At 39.0% G+C, this 17,774-nt stretch overlaps 1 protein-coding gene across 1 annotated transcript in view; it reads left to right on the top strand.

The window, feature by feature from the left end:
• The window catches only part of DYNC2H1 (dynein cytoplasmic 2 heavy chain 1), a 280,093-nt gene that overhangs the window by 160,761 nt on the left and 101,558 nt on the right, over positions 1–17,774 (top strand). Inside the window, exons 72-78 of the mRNA XM_058663973.1 lie at positions 212–277; positions 1,598–1,648; positions 2,358–2,435; positions 5,609–5,740; positions 6,833–6,905; positions 16,151–16,311; positions 17,458–17,583. Coding sequence (XP_058519956.1) covers positions 212–277; positions 1,598–1,648; positions 2,358–2,435; positions 5,609–5,740; positions 6,833–6,905; positions 16,151–16,311; positions 17,458–17,583 — 687 coding nt within the window. The remainder of the gene's footprint in view (positions 1–211; positions 278–1,597; positions 1,649–2,357; positions 2,436–5,608; positions 5,741–6,832; positions 6,906–16,150; positions 16,312–17,457; positions 17,584–17,774) is intronic.

Raw genomic sequence — 17,774 nt, 5'->3', positions numbered from 1 at the left:
TTTGTTTTTGGAGAGAATCTTATCACTTAACTGATCTTCTGTATCTCCAATTTAGAAGTGTTCTGGATAGATACAATCTGATTAGTGGTTTTTATTTTGATAAAAGTTATTTAGAGACAAAATACAGATTTTTGTGAACCAGAATTCAAAGACTGGTTTTTATAGAAACACAAATTTAGGAAAGAAAGATTATATCTGTTTTTATTTTCAGGCTGACCAGTTGATGTTTGCTTTGCATTTTGTTCGAGGAATGCATCCAGAACTTTTTCAAGAAAATGTAAGTTCAGTTAAAGGAAAAAGTTTTAGAGTTACTTATAAACCTGATGATGGGTGGATTTAGAGTTAAACTAAAATGTGCTTTATACTAGAAAGTGTATCAACCTATTATTGCTTTACTAGGTTTCCACCTTAGGGCAAAGATAAGGGCTTACAGCTTACTCTCTTACTGGAGTAATGTAATTAGTCTTCTTATTGAAGCCAATATACCAGCGTCTGAGAAAATTAAGTAACTTTGCAAGCTTCCTGTATTTTTTTAACACAGCTATAAACCATAGGCTTCAGAAGAGTCAGCCTTCTAATGTACCTGGCCTAAGCAAGGGAATTGATAAACAGGAAACCTGAGACAATGTACCTTAACCACTACATTGTGTATTACCTTCACCCAAGGGGGTGAGGGTTTTTCAGAAGCTTACTAATCTTGAGGATTTATGCTAATTTTTACATATAAGTGTCTTTTTAAAATTCTTGATCCTATTTCTTACCTGCGATTAACTGACTCTTGAAATGAGCTCCCTGGATTTAAAGTCATTTAATCTACTTCTGATCTGCTAAAAGCTTAAAGTTCATTTAATTTGCTTAAAGTTCATTTTCTGGTGATTTTTTTTCTCTTAATTTTGTCATTATCAAAATGTGAGAGTTCTTTCTTATTTGTTATATAATCATTCCTCAAAAGTAATCATCCCTTTTTTATGGTTGTATAATACCAATAGAGATTTTATATTGGATATGTAGAGAGAGGAAATATGTTTCTTTGGAATTTTTTTCATGTATTTTGCTCATTTATGGTATAGTAGGTAGCAAAATACAATGTTAGTACCATTGTATAAGTTGGGGCCTGCCCATGATGAAGACATACATTTTCTTATAGTACCAGTATTCAGTAACACTTAATCAATATTGAATCAATGGCTAAAAAAGGGATTAATGATAATCTATAGGAAAAGATAACAAATGTTTTTTCTAATACAGGTACCTTATCACATGTCTGTTATGAATTGCATATGTAAGAACAAATTAGTAGAGTTGAGAAACATTATTTGAATTAGACATTTAAATATTTAGATGTTAAGATGAACAAATATAATGTAGTTATACATTCTATTTTTTATAAAATTATTTCTAAATTTTATAATTGTATTTTATGTGCTGATACATGAACTTATTCTTATGTTAACATACTACAAAGATTAGGAAGATGTAAATTTTTTCCTATGTCCTTAGGAAGTTAGATTTTAAGCTATCTTATAGGTAAATTATAATAATTTTATTGATTGATTAATTTTATATTTTTCATTTTTTTCATATTTTTATTCAATAGGAATGGGATACATTTACAGGTGTAGTTGTTGGAGACATGTTGCGCAAAGCAGTAAGTTAAATATATCCACACCTTACTGTTTTGGTCTTAGAGGAAGTAAAATTTCATCTACATGAAATAGAACTTGTTTCAGAGGAATTTTAAATTAATGTTGAGATTTAATTAGAGAAGTATTTAATGGACTCTGTTGTCCCACTACCAATGGATATAAGAATATCTTTTGGCCATGAAGATGAATATTCTTTTGAAAATAATTTTAAATGCTATGACATTAATACAACTCTCCCATAGTATGTGTATTTTGTTTGAAGAAGAGTTTTATGATCTTTAACTTTTTATTGTAACTATGAATATGTAAAATTATTTTTAAGACTTTAATAACCTATTTTGAATTTATCATTTTCTCTGCTAGCTTTGAGTGTGTAATGTTCTTCATTTTGGCATATGCAGATATAACAGAACCTAAATCATGTCTGAAATGCACAATATAACTTAGAATAATGCAACTTTTATGACAGTTTCTGAAGACTTTTGAGGGTTTTTTTTAAGTTTCATGAATGGTTAAGCACAATGAAATGAGTACAGTCTTTGCCTATATGGTTCTTTTTGTCTTACACAGAATTCTACCATGATGAGTTGTAAAATAAAAATAATATATAGCATACACATGTTTCAGTTATAATCTGTAGCTAGTCAATAGCTATTTTTTAACTTAGTCATTTTACCAGTTATATTAAGAAAAGAATTGCTTTTATTAAAGGACTCTCAACAAAGAATACGTGACCAGCTTCCATCATGGATAGACCAGGAACGAAGCTGGGCGGTGGCAACACTAAAGGTATGTCTTTCCTGCTAGAGTGAAATGTTTTCTATATTTGAGTTATTTCTGTTTAGACTTAGTTCTGTTTAGACTTACTCAATTGTGATCTTTCTGTGAGTTGGAGATAAAACTGTTTTGGCTAAAAGGACCTAAGAATTGCTGTGACTAGTCTTTTAATTGATAACACGTATTCAAATCCTTCATCCATGAAATGGTATGCCATTAATATGCCGATCTTCCAAATTCGGCACTTTTTTTTCTTTCACTGTCCTGCACAGGCACGCCCCACCCTGTCCCATCCTGTAGCCTCCTCCAGAGGGAGTTGAACTATGAGGATAGACTAGGGAGAAGAAAGAGCAGCTCCAAATCTTAATGCTCAGCAGGGCTTTAATTACTTTAATAAAAATGATATTTTTTTTGTGAGCAATGAAAGATCTGCTTCTCCCCAAAACTTAACATTTTTATTTCCATTCTTCCCTTCCTTGCTTCGTTTCTCTTTGCAACTATTACAGTATCGTGGCCCAAAGTAAAAATAGTAAAAATGGCTAATGTTTATTGATGGCTGTGTTGATGGCATTAGGCAGGTTTTAAAAATGAATTATCTCACAATTTCCAATAGTGTTACTGAGTAGCAACTGTTACTATTAGTGTCTTACTGAATAGATGAAAACACTTTGGCATGGAGTGATAAAGCTGCTTGGGAAATAGAGCCCGGATTCAAACCTGGGCTACTCTCTGCACCTCCACCCCTTTCATCGTGCTCATTTCATAAATATTTGTTGAATAAAATGAAATAAATGGATTCTGCTTTTTCTTCATTGTTTTATCCTTTGTTTCTTCATTATTAATTTCTTCAGGTTTAATACCAGTCAGCATATTTCCAGTAACAAAGATTGTTAGCTTAACTTCAGCCAGGCTCTTGCGCTTTCTCCTGAGTCATCTGTGTACTACATTATAGAATTAGTTTTTAGCAGGAACAGCGAAATGTTAGTTTCATCAGAATTCCCTCATGCTCAATAACTGACAGCCCTCAATAGCTCATTAGTTCTCTTGTTTGCCACCATCCCACAATTTATTTTGATCACCTTGGGCTGTCTTAGAATTCCACTAGATTGGTAGAACTTTGTGCTACAGCAGGTTAATCTGTCCCTTACATTGCCAGCATGCCATGTTGGAGTGCTGGTTTCATTATTAGCTATTCTGCTTATGCTTTTGCTTCCTGGTAATGATGCTGGGAAGGCAGCAGAATATGGTCCAAGCTCTTAGACTCCTGCTGCTAATGTGGGAAACCAAGAAGGAGTTCCTGGCCTCTGGCTGCTGTTGAGGAGTGAACCTGTGGATGGATAACCCCTGCCCTTTCTCTGTCCCTCTCTGTCTCCCTCTCATTTTCTCTGTACCTCCTTATTACTCTAACTTTCATTACATTGGCCAGAAGCCCCCTTTAGGGTTAGGGGCCCTTCAACCCATATGGTGCCTTTTTTTTAATCTACTCAGCAGCATTCCGATGTTTGGCTGCCAACTCCCCCCTGGCCGTGCTGTGTTTGCTGTTTATGGAGATCTCCGTCCTCTGCTGCACTGCCTAATAAAATCCTGCTTCTTTATCTAGATAGCTAGACTTTGTTTTCAGTAGAATGACAAACATATACTTTAAAATATTTTAAAAACACTCTGCTATGCATGGACTTTAAATTGCAGAGAATATATTCAATAATTACCTTGCCATTGTCTAACATGTATCCAAAGAACTTTCTGTGTTGTATAGTGTATCTTAAATTTCTAGCAAAATATGTGATTATTATGCAGTGTGTTAGTGTACATAAACTAGTGGTGGTGAGTTAAATACTAACAGTCCTAATCTCGACTCTTATCCTGTCAGGCTTAGGCTATTTATTATTGAAATATAATTATTTAATTATCAGTTGTCTAGTTTTAATTTCAGGTAGGTATAAAATTAAACCTGAGAGATATGATAGATTGGGTAAATATGGAAAATAAACATTTAAATAAAATATCCTATATACCCTATTTGTTTTTGTATTACATGAAGTAGTATAATGTGGATAAAAAATTTTTAAATTTTTCATTGTTTTCAATGAAGTTCTCTAGTCATAAAGATTTCTGAGCTTGTAGTTTAATCTTTGAAAGCGTTAGGGAAAATGTAATGCTGCTGAAAGTATAGGGAATATAAGATGATAGTGTTTAAGATAGATATTGACTGCTTAGTAGAAATTTGTGTTTTCAAAGAAAACACAAATTTAGTGGTTAAAAAAAAAGCTGTATGTTCACAAATCCTGACCTAAATTAAAAAGAAAAATAGGTTTTGTTACGGATTTTATATTTTTACAAAAAAACAGAACTAAATGAAAATTGAAACTGTGAGGATAATTTTATTAACTGATAACATGTTCAGTAATGGAAAAGAGACCTGTGTGTAGCAGTTTGCTCAGTTCTGAAAATACATTTCATAAGTGGGGATTTATGACCAAGAGGCATGATGAGGGTCAGTAGTGAGGGGTAGTGAATGGAAAATGACCGAGAGGAGATGTCAAGGATGAAGGAGGATGCTAACTAAACTGTTCCAGAGAGATTCTTGTTCAAGGCAGACCGTGCTGATCAGACACCAAGGGTCAGGAATAAGGAATTTGATCAGAAAGTGGCGTGGAGGTTCTTGGTGAAGTGATTCAGCAAATCTCTTGTTAAAATGGATTCTACAGGAAGGAGATGGAGACCACGGTTGAAGCTTTGTAGGAAAGAGAGCTGAGTGGAGCAGTGGAACATGACTACAAGTTTTGTCAAACATATTCTTTGTCAAATTTTACATGAAACGTGAAATGTTTTAAAAGATTAAGATGGATCTTGGTTGTGTCAATCCAAAGTTTGCACTTGATTTTAGTGACAGTGTTCTTTTTCTCCACAAGGTGGAGCCAGCTAGGCACAACTACCTATATACAGAAAGTGTTGTGAGAATATTGATTTAGTACTACTTTGGAAATGTTTGTTTAATTCTAACTTTAACACTGGATGAATTTGCCATATTAATTCTGACCTAAAAATGATTATATAAGTAGAAACAAAATAAGGAAAAAAGGAAGTCACATTTATCAATATTTTTTCTTTGCCTTTTAGGTTTTTCTGTAATAAATATCATGTACTGCTCATAATTTACATGTATGTATATGTATTTTTTTAAGATTGCTCTCCCCAGTCTTTATCAGACCCTCTGCCTTGAAGATGTGGCTCTGTGGCGTGCTTATTATCATAACTCCATGTGTGAGCAAGAGTTTCCATTGATTCTTGCAAAGAAAGTCTCCTTGTTTCAGCAGGTAAATTTTGGTGTTTTCCTTTTTTTTTTTTTTTTTTTTTTAATTTTGGTGTTTTCTAAATTCAAAGGGTTATTTTTTTCTGGTGACATTTTGTAAACCATTTAAATACACTTGGTCTTTAGACTGTTATATAACTTAATGGTTTTGCTGCCTTTATCCAGACAATTGAATCACTGACGAAAATTTCTGGTTTTGTTGTCTGTCTCTCACTACTATGTTTTTACCTCCGCATCAAAAAAGGATCTTGAAATAGGAAAATGTTTTCAGGAAAGAAACTAAGATAAAAATTCTAGTTTTTTTTTTTATCTATTTCTTCAAATTGTATTAAAAAAAAAAAAAGACCTGTCCAAGAAGAGGGAATATTTTTCCATTCTATTTCATAAGAAAATTAAAAACCTACTGGTTTGTTCAGCTAAATTTATTGGAAGCTTAGAATGGGTTACTTGTCAGTAGTTGATAGGAAGTGGTAATTTACTTAGCTCTTTTATGGATTCTACCCCTTTTGTATCTCCACAAACAGTGAATTCTGCTTTACCAAGTTTTCTTAAAACACACACACACACACACACACACAACTAAGAAAAAATGTTAATATCTTGCAGTCCCTTGAACATGTGTAATGCCCAATAGAAATGTTGCTTTGAAAATTTGGGCTCAATTTCTGGGCCTGGAAAAGCATTACCAATATGGAAATACAAAAAGTTAATGATATATGGAATTGACTTTGAGTTTATATCTGATACAAAATTTTTATATCAAGCATACCTGTTTTTATAAAGCATGTAGTACATAGACTCCTTGAAGAGCTCTTTATACTATTATTTTCACCTTTATTTTGGTCTTCAATAGATCTTGAGGACATAATTAACTCCTGTTTGCTTTCAATAACAAGCTTTGGGAAATAAACAGAATACAATAGTATTTTCAACACTGAAGAAGTAATCTGGTATATATATTGTGATAATTTGAAGTATAGTTAATACTATGGAATAATAATAAGTATTCATATATAAAGCTTGTTTAGTTATCATATTTACTAAAAGTTGTCAATGGAACTTTATTATTTAGAAATATGTTGTGTTTTATTTTAAGGTTCTTGTAGCACAGGCACTAAGACCAGACAGATTGCAAAGTGCGATGGCTCTATTTGCCTGTAAAACTTTGGGTAAGTGTAATACATTTTAACAATTAGACCACTGGCTTGAATTATTTGTTTTCAATTTAATTTTTGCAGGTCTTACTTTGCAAAGTTTTAAGTCCTTTTTATTATTACTATATATAATCTTACTTGGTATAGAAAAATAATTCTCTTAGTTGGTTGTTTATAATCAAATGTAATTTTGTACTGGACCAAGCTTTGTGGTAGTGGGTTAAATGGCCACATGCGGTGCCAGCATCACTTATGAGCAGTGATTCCCGTCTGGCTGCTGCACTTCCAGACCATCTCACAGCTTGTACATCTAGGAAGCAGTGGAAGACAGCTCAAATGCTCGGTGTTGTGTACCCGGAGGGAGGTGGGAGACACAGAAGGGGTTTCATGCTCATGGCTTTGGCTTGATCCACTCCCAGCCAACCATTTGGGAAGTGTTTAAGTTTTCAAAATTACTTTTTATAAAAATGGTCTAAATATCCAAGGTAATACTTGTAGCCACAATTAATGAGAAATTTAGACAATTTAAGTACAATATTTTTACAGGTATCAGTCTTAGAAACAAAACTTTCAGAGTTATTTTTGCCATGTCTAAAATAAAAAGTGAAAATCTGTCATTTTGATCACAAACGTCGCAATAACAGTTTTTATTTATTTGTTTATGTTTGAAAGGCAGATTTTACAGAGAGAGGAGAGACAGAGGGAGAGGTCTTCCATCCACTGGTAAAACTCCCGAAATGATTGCAAAAACTAGAGCTGAGCCAGTCTGAAGCTGGGAGCCAGGAGCTCGTTCCAGGTCTCCCATGTGGGTGTAAGGTCCCAAGAGCTTCGGCCATTTTGCTGTTTTCTCAGGACATAAGCAAAGAGCTGCATTGAAAGTGGAGTAGCTGGGACATGAATAGGCACCCATATGGGATGCTGGTGTCAAAATATGGAGGGGTTAGCCTGTTGTCTCAACATGCCAGTTTCACAATAATAGTTTTCTTAAGTCTTTCATAACATTTTTAATAGCTTCAGATTGTATTGCTCAAACAGCTAAAATTTGTCATCTATTTGGAAATGGTTTCATTTTTACAAAACAGTTTAGAATATCATGTCAAGGAAAAACTGTGAAAATGATGTTACATGAAGCAGATTCATCCAAGACTAATGAATCTTTAGTAATTCTGCCTTCAGAAGAAGGCTTATATTTACTAAATATTGAAATAGTAAATTTGAGGCATATTTATGGCAGATTTAACTCCTTACATCTGCATAAAGTTGTGCTATATACACAACTATCCACATGCTAACCTACCATCTAAGTTTCTTACATCTCACAAAACAGAAATGCATTGTCTCAGAATTCTGGAGGTAAGCAATCTGAAATAAAGGTTGTGCCAAGGCCTGCTTCACCTCTTTCTAGATTCTGATGGTTTTCTGGCAGTTTTTTTGTATTCCTTCATTGGCTTGCAACTGTATGACTAGAATTTCTGCCATAATCATTTAATGACATTCTCTCTGTGCCTTCTTTACATGGCTGGCTTCTGTTAAGAGTAACAAGTTTTTTTTAAAATAATAAAACCATTTTATTTCTGATGATGTTTACATAGTTGGGACGGATGCATGGCCATGTGGACCACTGATCAGGGTGGGGATGGTCGAAGATTCGGGGAAAGTGAATGAGACAGTTGCCTCCAGTCTCTTTTATTCTTCCTGTATCTGGAAAAGGGGTTGGGGAATGGGCTGCCCCCAGCATCCCAAGCTCATCAGTACCTGGGGATAGGGCACAGACACCTGCTGACATCCCAGAAGCCTGCCACCTGATATTATTCCATGGTCCCTGAAGAGGAGCATGTCCTAAGGATACTGCTTAAGTGGTTTTGATACATCTTAAATGCTGTTGATTTTGTTGTTCCAAGGTTGAGGAAAACCTTCTAAGGTCCATTTGCTGATAAAGTCCACCGCTGAGTCTCTATTTGTCTAGATACATGCTGTCAAATCTTGGCTGGAAGAGCTGTCCAATTTGTTCTGTGCTTGTAGGTACTAGATATCCTCTGCAATCCTCAATGAAGTAGTTGTCAGGTCCCCCCTGGGCATCTGGGAATGCCATTCACTGCACAGGCTCAACAACCAATGAGACACAATTCTGCATGTGTGCTCCAGTCAGACTACAGATCCTGTGATTTCCTGTGGTTGGAGTTTTGAGCTCAGTGATCTTGTTGAAGTGGGTCCCCAAATAAATCTCGCCCTAGGTGACTCCAGTCCTAACTCCTGTGTGTGCCAGGTAGTGTGGGATCTGACTCAGTACATGACCCACTTTAGTCTTTGTACAAACTGGTAGTTGTAGTCACATGGTCAGTGTTCTACCCCCAGCCCCATTTCATATGGAAACCAACAGATGCTGCAGCCCAGCCTAATCCTGCCCAGCACATATTCAACCCTCATGCACACAAGTGGGAACTACAGCCTAGTTGGAGCAACTTCCCATCACACCTACCAGGCCTGTTCCTAACCTGGTTCCGTGCAGCAGATTGTTCCAGTCAGTCCCACATCTCATTCAGCTTTCATACACATCAATGGGTATTGGAGCCTAGCTCAGGCCAGCTGACCCCACTGTTCAGCTCACATTCATGCCAGTGGGTTCTCCTTACTGTCCAGGCAGGTTCATGCTCAGCCCTGGTTCTCATGCTCACTGGCAGGAGTTATAGCCCATCAGAGAGATGCCCACAGTTTTCTTTTTTTTTTTTCTTTTGCTGCAAATTTTTTCTTTTTTTTATTATTATTTTTTAATAATCTTACTTAGTTGATTAGGGAACAAAGTGTCAAGGGCTACAGGTAAAGAGGGTAATACCATTGTTTCCACATCAATATCGTTTTACCCTGTATCTGGGGTCAGGGAAAAAAATGAAGGGAAAAGCCCCACCCAACCTCCCACCCATCCCAGATCCCCAAAGGGAGGTGCGCTCTGAGGGTCCTGCTCATACAGTTTTGATAGTTCATCAGTTCTGGATTGCTGCCAATCTCTCAGTTCCAATCGCAATGAATCCTATTCAGAATCCACTGGCTGACAGTCTCTTTATGGTTGGGGTTCTAAGATCAGCAGTTCAGTTGGAGGGATCTCCAAAGAAACTTCATCTGAGATGATCCCAAACCTGATTCTTGTGCGAGTTTGCTAGTACAGACTCCAACACCGTCCGTCACACCAATCAGCTTATGCTCATGCTGCTCGTTGGGATTGCTTGGTTCGTTCTGTTTCCAGTCCTGTCTTCCTCGTGAACCAACGGGTGTTGTAGTCCAGTTCGATCCTGCCCACTTCATACTCGGTCCTCACGCAAAACAGTTGGAGCTGCAGCCTGGTTGGGGCGACTCCCCATAACCCCCACCAGTTCTGCCCCCTACCCTGGTTCCCATGCTTGCCAGTACGCACTGCAGGCTTGTCAAGTCTGTCCCACATCCTGTTTAGCTCTCGCACATGTCGATGGGTATTGAAGCCCAGCTCAACCCAACCAACCTACTATGCAGCCCACACACCTACTGGCAGGTGCCCTTCTGTACAGCCACCCCTGCCCCGTCCTGGTGTTCGTGCTGTCCAATGAGAGTGGTAGCCCCGAAGGAGGTGCCCACTATTTCCCTTCTAGGCCACACTCACTCTCAGATTATGCACTCTCCAGGTAGTTCTGGCATTTGACTTGACAGAATTAGTTCCAAGTGCCAGCCTCTGCCAGCTAGTACTGCGGCTAGCCCAACCAACCCTCACCCACTCTGGTTTTTGCTTGCACCAGTCGGAACAGTCAGCCCACCGTGGCCCTTCCCTTATCTAGCCCACATGAGGCCCACAGGTGTAACAGCCCTGCCTATTCTGATCTGCCCCCATCCCGACTCACGCTTTCCAATGGAAGTAGTTGTCCAGCAGGGGAGCCCACATTTCCCTGTCAGCTTTGCCTCCTCCCCCTGAGTATCACATGTGCTGTTTGGGCGCTGCAACCACATCCGGTACGGCTCATCTCACCTTGGCATCCTTGGCATTCCTTATTGTGTACTAGTATGTGTTGCAACCGAACCTGGCTCAACCCACACTCCGTTCTGGCGCTCAGACTCACCAGCGGGTGATGTGAACAGGTTCAGCCTGGTCTGCCCCCAATCCATGCCATGTGTATACCAGTGGGATAATTTCCATAGCCTGTTCTGGGCTGTTTCCTATTGTGCTTCTTGCGCTTACCTGCAGGGACTGTGTCCTGCCAGAGGAGTTGCCCAGGCTCCTCCATCAGAAACTCTCCCAGTGCCAGATTTTGCGCATACCAGGGGGTCCATGAGCCAGCCCTGTTCAATTCACCTCCGGTCCTAGCAGGAACAGTGGTGTTTCCTGACTGTTCTTCAACCCAATCTGGTTCTTATTGTTGGATGTTTCAACCCAGCCATGGCTCGTCCATACCCCCATATGGCTTACACATGGTTCAGTCAGGGCTGAGACCTAGCCTAGTCTGTCATACATTTCCCCTGGTCCTGCAGAGCACCAGATGGTGTTGGGGTCTGGCCCGGCTTGGTGCTTCCATTCCCAGTCCACACTTGTGCCAAGTGGGATTACACTCGTATCCTGATCAGAATGCAGCCCCTTTTACAGCCCATGTGCTCATTGGTGGGAAACTCAACCCAGCTAGAGAATCCCCTTAGCTGCCCAACTGGGCCTATTCCCAGCCTTAGATCTTGTGAAGGCCAGTGGTTGCTTTGATTCAACTTGGTAGAGCCCCTCTCTTGTCCTGTCCCCTTAGATGCTGTGGCTTAGCATCCCTGTCTTACACAGATCAGTAGGTGCAAGGACCTACGTGGCATGACCTGTGCTCCAACCTGATTTCTGTTGTTTCTTGTGAGTTAAGGTTTGTTCATCCCTGCCCATTCTGTCCCCTTCCAGTGGCAGCCCGGCCCACCCCACATCCTGTTAAAGGATGCACTTTCAGGTGCTGCTGCCTTGACCTGTGCTGACTGTTTTGGGTTCCTGCACCCGTGTGTGATGGCAGGTGGCATGGTCACATCTAGCTTAATCCATCCCAACCCCAGCTTGCTAGCTAAGCAGGGGGAACTTGTATTTCCACAGGGTTGGGCCCACACAATCCCTTAGAGTCTACCCCCAGACCAAGTTCTCTCGCGTGCTGGAGAGAGTCTTGACCCTGGCAGATGTGACCACTCCACCACTCCACCAAACAGTTGGGTAATGGTACCCATCACTGCCAAAGAGGCCCCCATCCATAGCATTGGTGTGGGCTAGTGTGTGACGATCAGTGATGTTCTAGGCAAACAGGCCATTTCTGTTTTCCGAATTGGGTTGGTGTATCTAACTAACTGTAATTGTCTCCTGGGTACTTCCCTCCAAACCACCAGGTCTCAGTCCCCAAGCCTGCCTAAAACTTCCATGACCCTGTCACTGGGAATCACCCAACATTGACTACTCACCTACACTAAAATTGGACTTAGTCATGGGTGTCCCCAGGCAGCAAACATATCTTAAAAAACCCCAGAGTTTGCCCTGGGGGAGGCCAAGGACTCGTTCACTGCCTTGCGGCAGTGTCTTTGGCGTGAGCCCCCAGCTTTGGGTCCGACCTGGCAGGGGCACCCCCCACAGCCGCCACACTGTGAGGAGCGGCACTTGCCCCCAAACCCAAGGCCCGAACCCCTACTCACCCAGCCGCAAGATATTAGTAGCTGGGCAGAGGTAGGGATTTTAACCCAGTTCCCAAGTTCCCTCATGGTGCACTTACCCTGAGGAAAGAGCTCTCTTGGGCCCTGGGGGAGGCCGAGGACTCGTTCACTGCCTTGCGGCAGTGTCTTTGGCATGAGCCCCCAGCATTGGGTCCGACCCGGCAGGGGCACCCCCCACAACCGCCACACTGTGAGGAGCGGCACTTGCCCCCAAACCCAAGGCCCAAAACGATGCCCACAGTTTTCCTACTAGGCCCACTCCCAGAACCAGATCTTGCGTTTTCCAGGTGGTTCTGCATTTTAGCTTGACAGGACTTGCTTTCATTCCCAGCACTTGCCATCTGATGCTGCAGCAAAGCCAGGCCAGCCTGCATTTATTCTGGCTCATACATACTCATTTATATCAAGTAGTACATGAACTGGCACCATAGATTGTGACTTTACCCTCTGCCATGCCAGAACGCTGGTCCTTGGGTTACATTTTAAAACAAGCAAAATGTTTCTGTGGTTATTCTTTATTGTTTTTTGTTTATCTTTTACATAATGCTAAAGTTAATGTTAGTATCAGGCACAGATCTTATTAAAGTAAATTTTAGATGCTATTCTGTAACCTTATCTGCTCAGTTTTTCATATAACTATTTCTGTCCCAACCTATGCTAGAATATTCATGTACATAGATATATAGATATCTTCAGTTACTATATAGACTTATCACATGGTTGTAAAGGGTATAAGGAAATTGGATTAGACATATTCTCTGATTTATTTGCTCTTGGACAGGATAAGTGCTTTTTTATTCATCTGTATCAAAATGTTTATCAAATGTTTTTTTGTTCATGTGTAGTGGAACATTTTTTTACCAAATGGTTGCAGATAGCGAATAGTGAAATCAAACTGACATAAATGAAAAATAAGTGAATCATTATTGACTGTTTAAATAATCATAAAGATAGAAGCTGTATTGACACATGGGCTGAGTTGTTTCAAGGGCTAATATCAAGAACCTTTCTCTTTGTGTTATTCTTTACATTTGTTCATTTGTTTCTTTTCCACCTCCCATTTCTGTTTCTCTCTTCTTTGTGTTTGCATTTCTTTCAGCACCCTCCCAATTCCCACGTTGTTACTGTGCATTGTGCTTAATTTCAAAGATTCACAACTTTTGAGGAGATAAGTCTACTAATTTGCAGAGGTTTTTTTTTTAATTTTTAAAAAATTATTGAGAGAGATTCCATATTCTTGTTCACATCCCAAGTTCCTGCAACATCTAGAGCTTGGCTGGGCTTAAGCCAGATTCTTAGAACTCTACTGTGGTCTGCTGGATCCAAGCACTTTGGTCATTACTTACTACCTCCCAGGGAGCATTAGATGGAGGCTAGATTGGAAGTTAAGGTGCTGAGTCTTTAACTATAACTTGACATTGGATGGCGTTTCCCAAGCAGTGAGGGGGTAGATGTGTTACCAGATGTGAGGGAGGATAGGTTTGCTTTGTTTTGCTTTTTTTAGCCAGGCAATTCTATTTTTTTTTAATCCTCCACAACTCTTATTCATTCATTTAAAAAATATTTATTTATTTTAAAGATTTTTTAAATTGGAAAGTAGATTTACAGAAAAAAGAGAGACAGATCTTCCATCTCTTGGTTCACTCCCAAGTGGCTGCAATGGCTGGAGTTGAGCCAATCCGAAGTCAGGAACCAGGAGCTTGTTCTGGGTCACCCACAAGAGTGCATGTTCCCAAGGCTTTGAGCCGGCCTCTGCTGCTTTCTAAGGCCAGTTGCAGGGAGCTGGAATGAAAGTGGAGTAGCTGGGACATGAAATGGCACCTATATGGGATCCCAGTGCGTGCAAGGTTTTAGCTTTAGCCACTCCACTACCATGCCAGCCTTATTTATTTTTAGTAGGAAGGCAGATTTTACAGAGAGCAGGTGAGGCATAGATGGAAATATCTTCCATCTGCTGGTTCTCTGCATAAATGGCTGCATCAGCTGAAGCTGATCCAATCTGAAGCTAGGAACGAGGAGCTTCTTCTGGGTCTCCCATGTGAGTTCAGAGTCCCAAGGACTTGGACCATCCTCTGCTGCTTTTCCAGGCCATAAGCAGGGAGCTGCAAGGGAAATGTGGCAGCTGAAACATCAACTGGCACACCTGAAGGATGCTGGCGCTTGAAGGTGGAGGGTTAATCTATTGAGGCCCAGTGCCACTCCCCAACCTTATGCAGTCTTCTTATCTCCCATCAAATCCATCTTGCTTCCTTAACTTAATTTTTCTTATGAAATTTTTGTCTAAGAGGGAAGATGATCACATGGACATATGTTCTTTTTTTTTTCATGACAGCTATTTACTAACTTGTAACAACCCCCATTCTGAAGATCAGAAATCTGGTGTGCTCACCAGGTTTCTCTGCTCCCAGCCTCACAAGATAAAATCTGTGTTAATCATTAGAGTTCTTATTGGGAGGTTCTAGGAAAGTCCACTTTCAAACTCATCTCAATTTAGCTTCTTGTAGTTGTAGGATTCAGAGTCTCATTTTGTCATTCAGTGTTAGTCTCTGCTTTTAGAGGCCACTCGCCTTCTGTGGCCAACAGCCCCATCTCTATCATTCAAGCCAGCACTAAGTTGAGCCATTAATTCCTTTTCAAGTTTCTCCTCTTTCTGACCCACACCTCCCTTTGTTTTGCTGCATTTGCTTGACAGAAGAAATCTTCCCACCTAGAAGGGCTCAAGTCATTAGATTGGCTCAGGTGAATAGTACAAGATAATTTTGCTTAAAGTTCCTTAACCTCAGTTTCACCTGCAAAATCCTACACAGGACTATTTAAGTATCTGATTAAGTAAGGAGGCTTCAGGATTTTGAAAAAGCTGTTGTTAGGCTTCTACCTACCACGAAATGCTTGATTTTTGGGGGGCTTATTTCTAGAGTAGAGTATTCTATTTCTGAAGACTCTGAAGCCACTTTAAAAAGTTCATGGAAAATTGTATTAAGAGATAACATTAACTTTGGCACATCAGACTTTGAAATGATGCCCAGTTTTTGTATATAGACAATTTCTTTGAAACCCTCATAGTTTCCCATTTAATTCTGTACATCTGATGCTTATTGGTCTTAGGTGAGCATGAGCTATGAAATGAGAAAAAATGAATTTATTATCCTTGCCAATTATAATAATTTGGTATTATTTTTCTGCTTTGTTTCCTCTGGTACTTGGAAAGTGCAGGAGTGATAACTGCAGTGCTGGCTATGTATTTCTTCAGCTTTTACGTGTTATAATCAATGCCTCTACATGTTAGCATTGCAATGGTTAGGTGATACCAAACATTTGAAAGTATGCCTGACACTTCAAGCAGTGAACGTATGTTAGTTACTAGTCATGAGTATGCAGATTATTTTTAATCAATTTTACAGGTTTGTTAGTATAGGAATTCTTCCCTCCCTCTCCCCTTGAGAATGATTTTTGGGTGAAAAAATGAAGAATGAGATTAAAGTCCATCCACAGCTCATCCATTATGTATCAAGTGATTTGTTTTTATACATTCCTATATAATATATGTTGGTTAGCATTTTTAACTTCTTTATTGTGTGTTTTAGGACTTAAAGAGTTGTCCCCACCTCCTCTAAATCTCAAACGTTTATACAAAGAGACACTAGAAATTGAACCTGTCTTAATAATTATTTCCCCGGGTGCTGATCCTTCTCAGGAACTTCAAGAACTTGCTAATGCTGAAAGGAGTGGAGAGTGTTATCACCAGGTCAGTTGATATGTTGCCCTGCTGGTTTTGCTATTTCTGTCACACTGGATCCTGTTAATGAAATGAACTTTTGTCAGGGTAACAGACCAAATAATGTCCCATTAAGTGTCCATACGCTAAATCCTTAAAATAGTGAATATGTTTGCTTCCAGTGCAGCAGGAACTATGTAGATGTTAAGGATCTTTAAATCACAATGGTATGCTAGTTTGTCCAGGTGGACCCAATATTATTGCAACAGTTCTTAGCAGGGGAAGGCAGTTAAGTCAGAGTGGAGTGGAAGTAGGCGATAAAATGGTGGAGGCAGAGATCAGAGAACCACCAGAATACTTTTGCTGCTGGGTTTGAAGATGGAGGAATGCGTCACAAGAAAAGTTTGGTAAGTGGGTTCCCCTGCCTGGAAAAGGTGAGGGGAAGATTGCTTTTTGGAATCCCTAGAAAGAACCTTTATTTTCAAACCTGGAAACTTGGAATTTAGATGAGTTGTACTTCTGACTTACAGAAAAATGAGTATTTCAGTTGTTAGTAAGTTCGTGGCGACTGAGAGCAGCAATGAGAAAACAACACATCTATGTAGATTTTGAGAGTAATATATTCAATATAATGCTTTGTCCTCCCTAACCAGGAGCTTTTAAAGACTGCCTCCAGTGTTTGTCAGTTCAATTTGTGCATTTGAAAATTACATTGACTTATTCTTAATTTTGACAAGTAAATGAACAAACTTTTTCATTGGAAAAATTTTAAAAAATAAATAAACCAGCTACCAACTACCTTGTAACATCCTAGACAGAAAAAAATTTCAAAAACAACAATGTAAATAGAAAATAACAACCCCCCCCCCCCCCACCAAAAAGAAACGCAGAATTTTTAGGCAACAAAGTTCAGGTTTTTCAAAGACTAGTTTCAGGGAGTTTCAGTTAAAGTTATGTACAGTAGATTAGTATATTATATCGGGTTGATAATCAGGTATCAGCTATGTAAATTAGTGACTGCTGGCAAGGTTAACTAGTTAAATAATCTTAGTTAATGTTCTTGGAGAAGATTATTTGGCTCTTCAAGTTAATATTAATGCCACTTACAAGTGATTATTATTGAATTTTATGTTACAATATATTATATCTGCTTTTTCTATCTTGTTATTTTTGTAGGTTGCCATGGGTCAAGGCCAAGCTGACTTGGCAATTCAGATGCTGAAGGAGTGTGCTAGAAATGGAGACTGGCTCTGTTTAAAAAACTTACATCTTGTGACATCTTGGCTGCCAATTTTGGAAAAGGTAAGCTGTGACAAACATGGTAAAAATAGCATCTGATAGACTTAATTTGATAATCTCCAATAAGTGTGTCATTATTAAAACATATCATTTACAAAACTTTAAGATTTTATTTATATGACAAATTTTAAATTTGCTTCTTAAAATATACACTTGCAGAAGATGTATCTTTTAATAGAAAGTCTATAAAAATC

The sequence above is a fragment of the Ochotona princeps genome, chromosome 4 (genome assembly GCF_030435755.1).
Source record: "Ochotona princeps isolate mOchPri1 chromosome 4, mOchPri1.hap1, whole genome shotgun sequence".
NCBI classification, from domain to species: domain Eukaryota; kingdom Metazoa; phylum Chordata; class Mammalia; order Lagomorpha; family Ochotonidae; genus Ochotona; species Ochotona princeps.
This window is presented reverse-complemented; position numbering and strand designations above follow the sequence as displayed.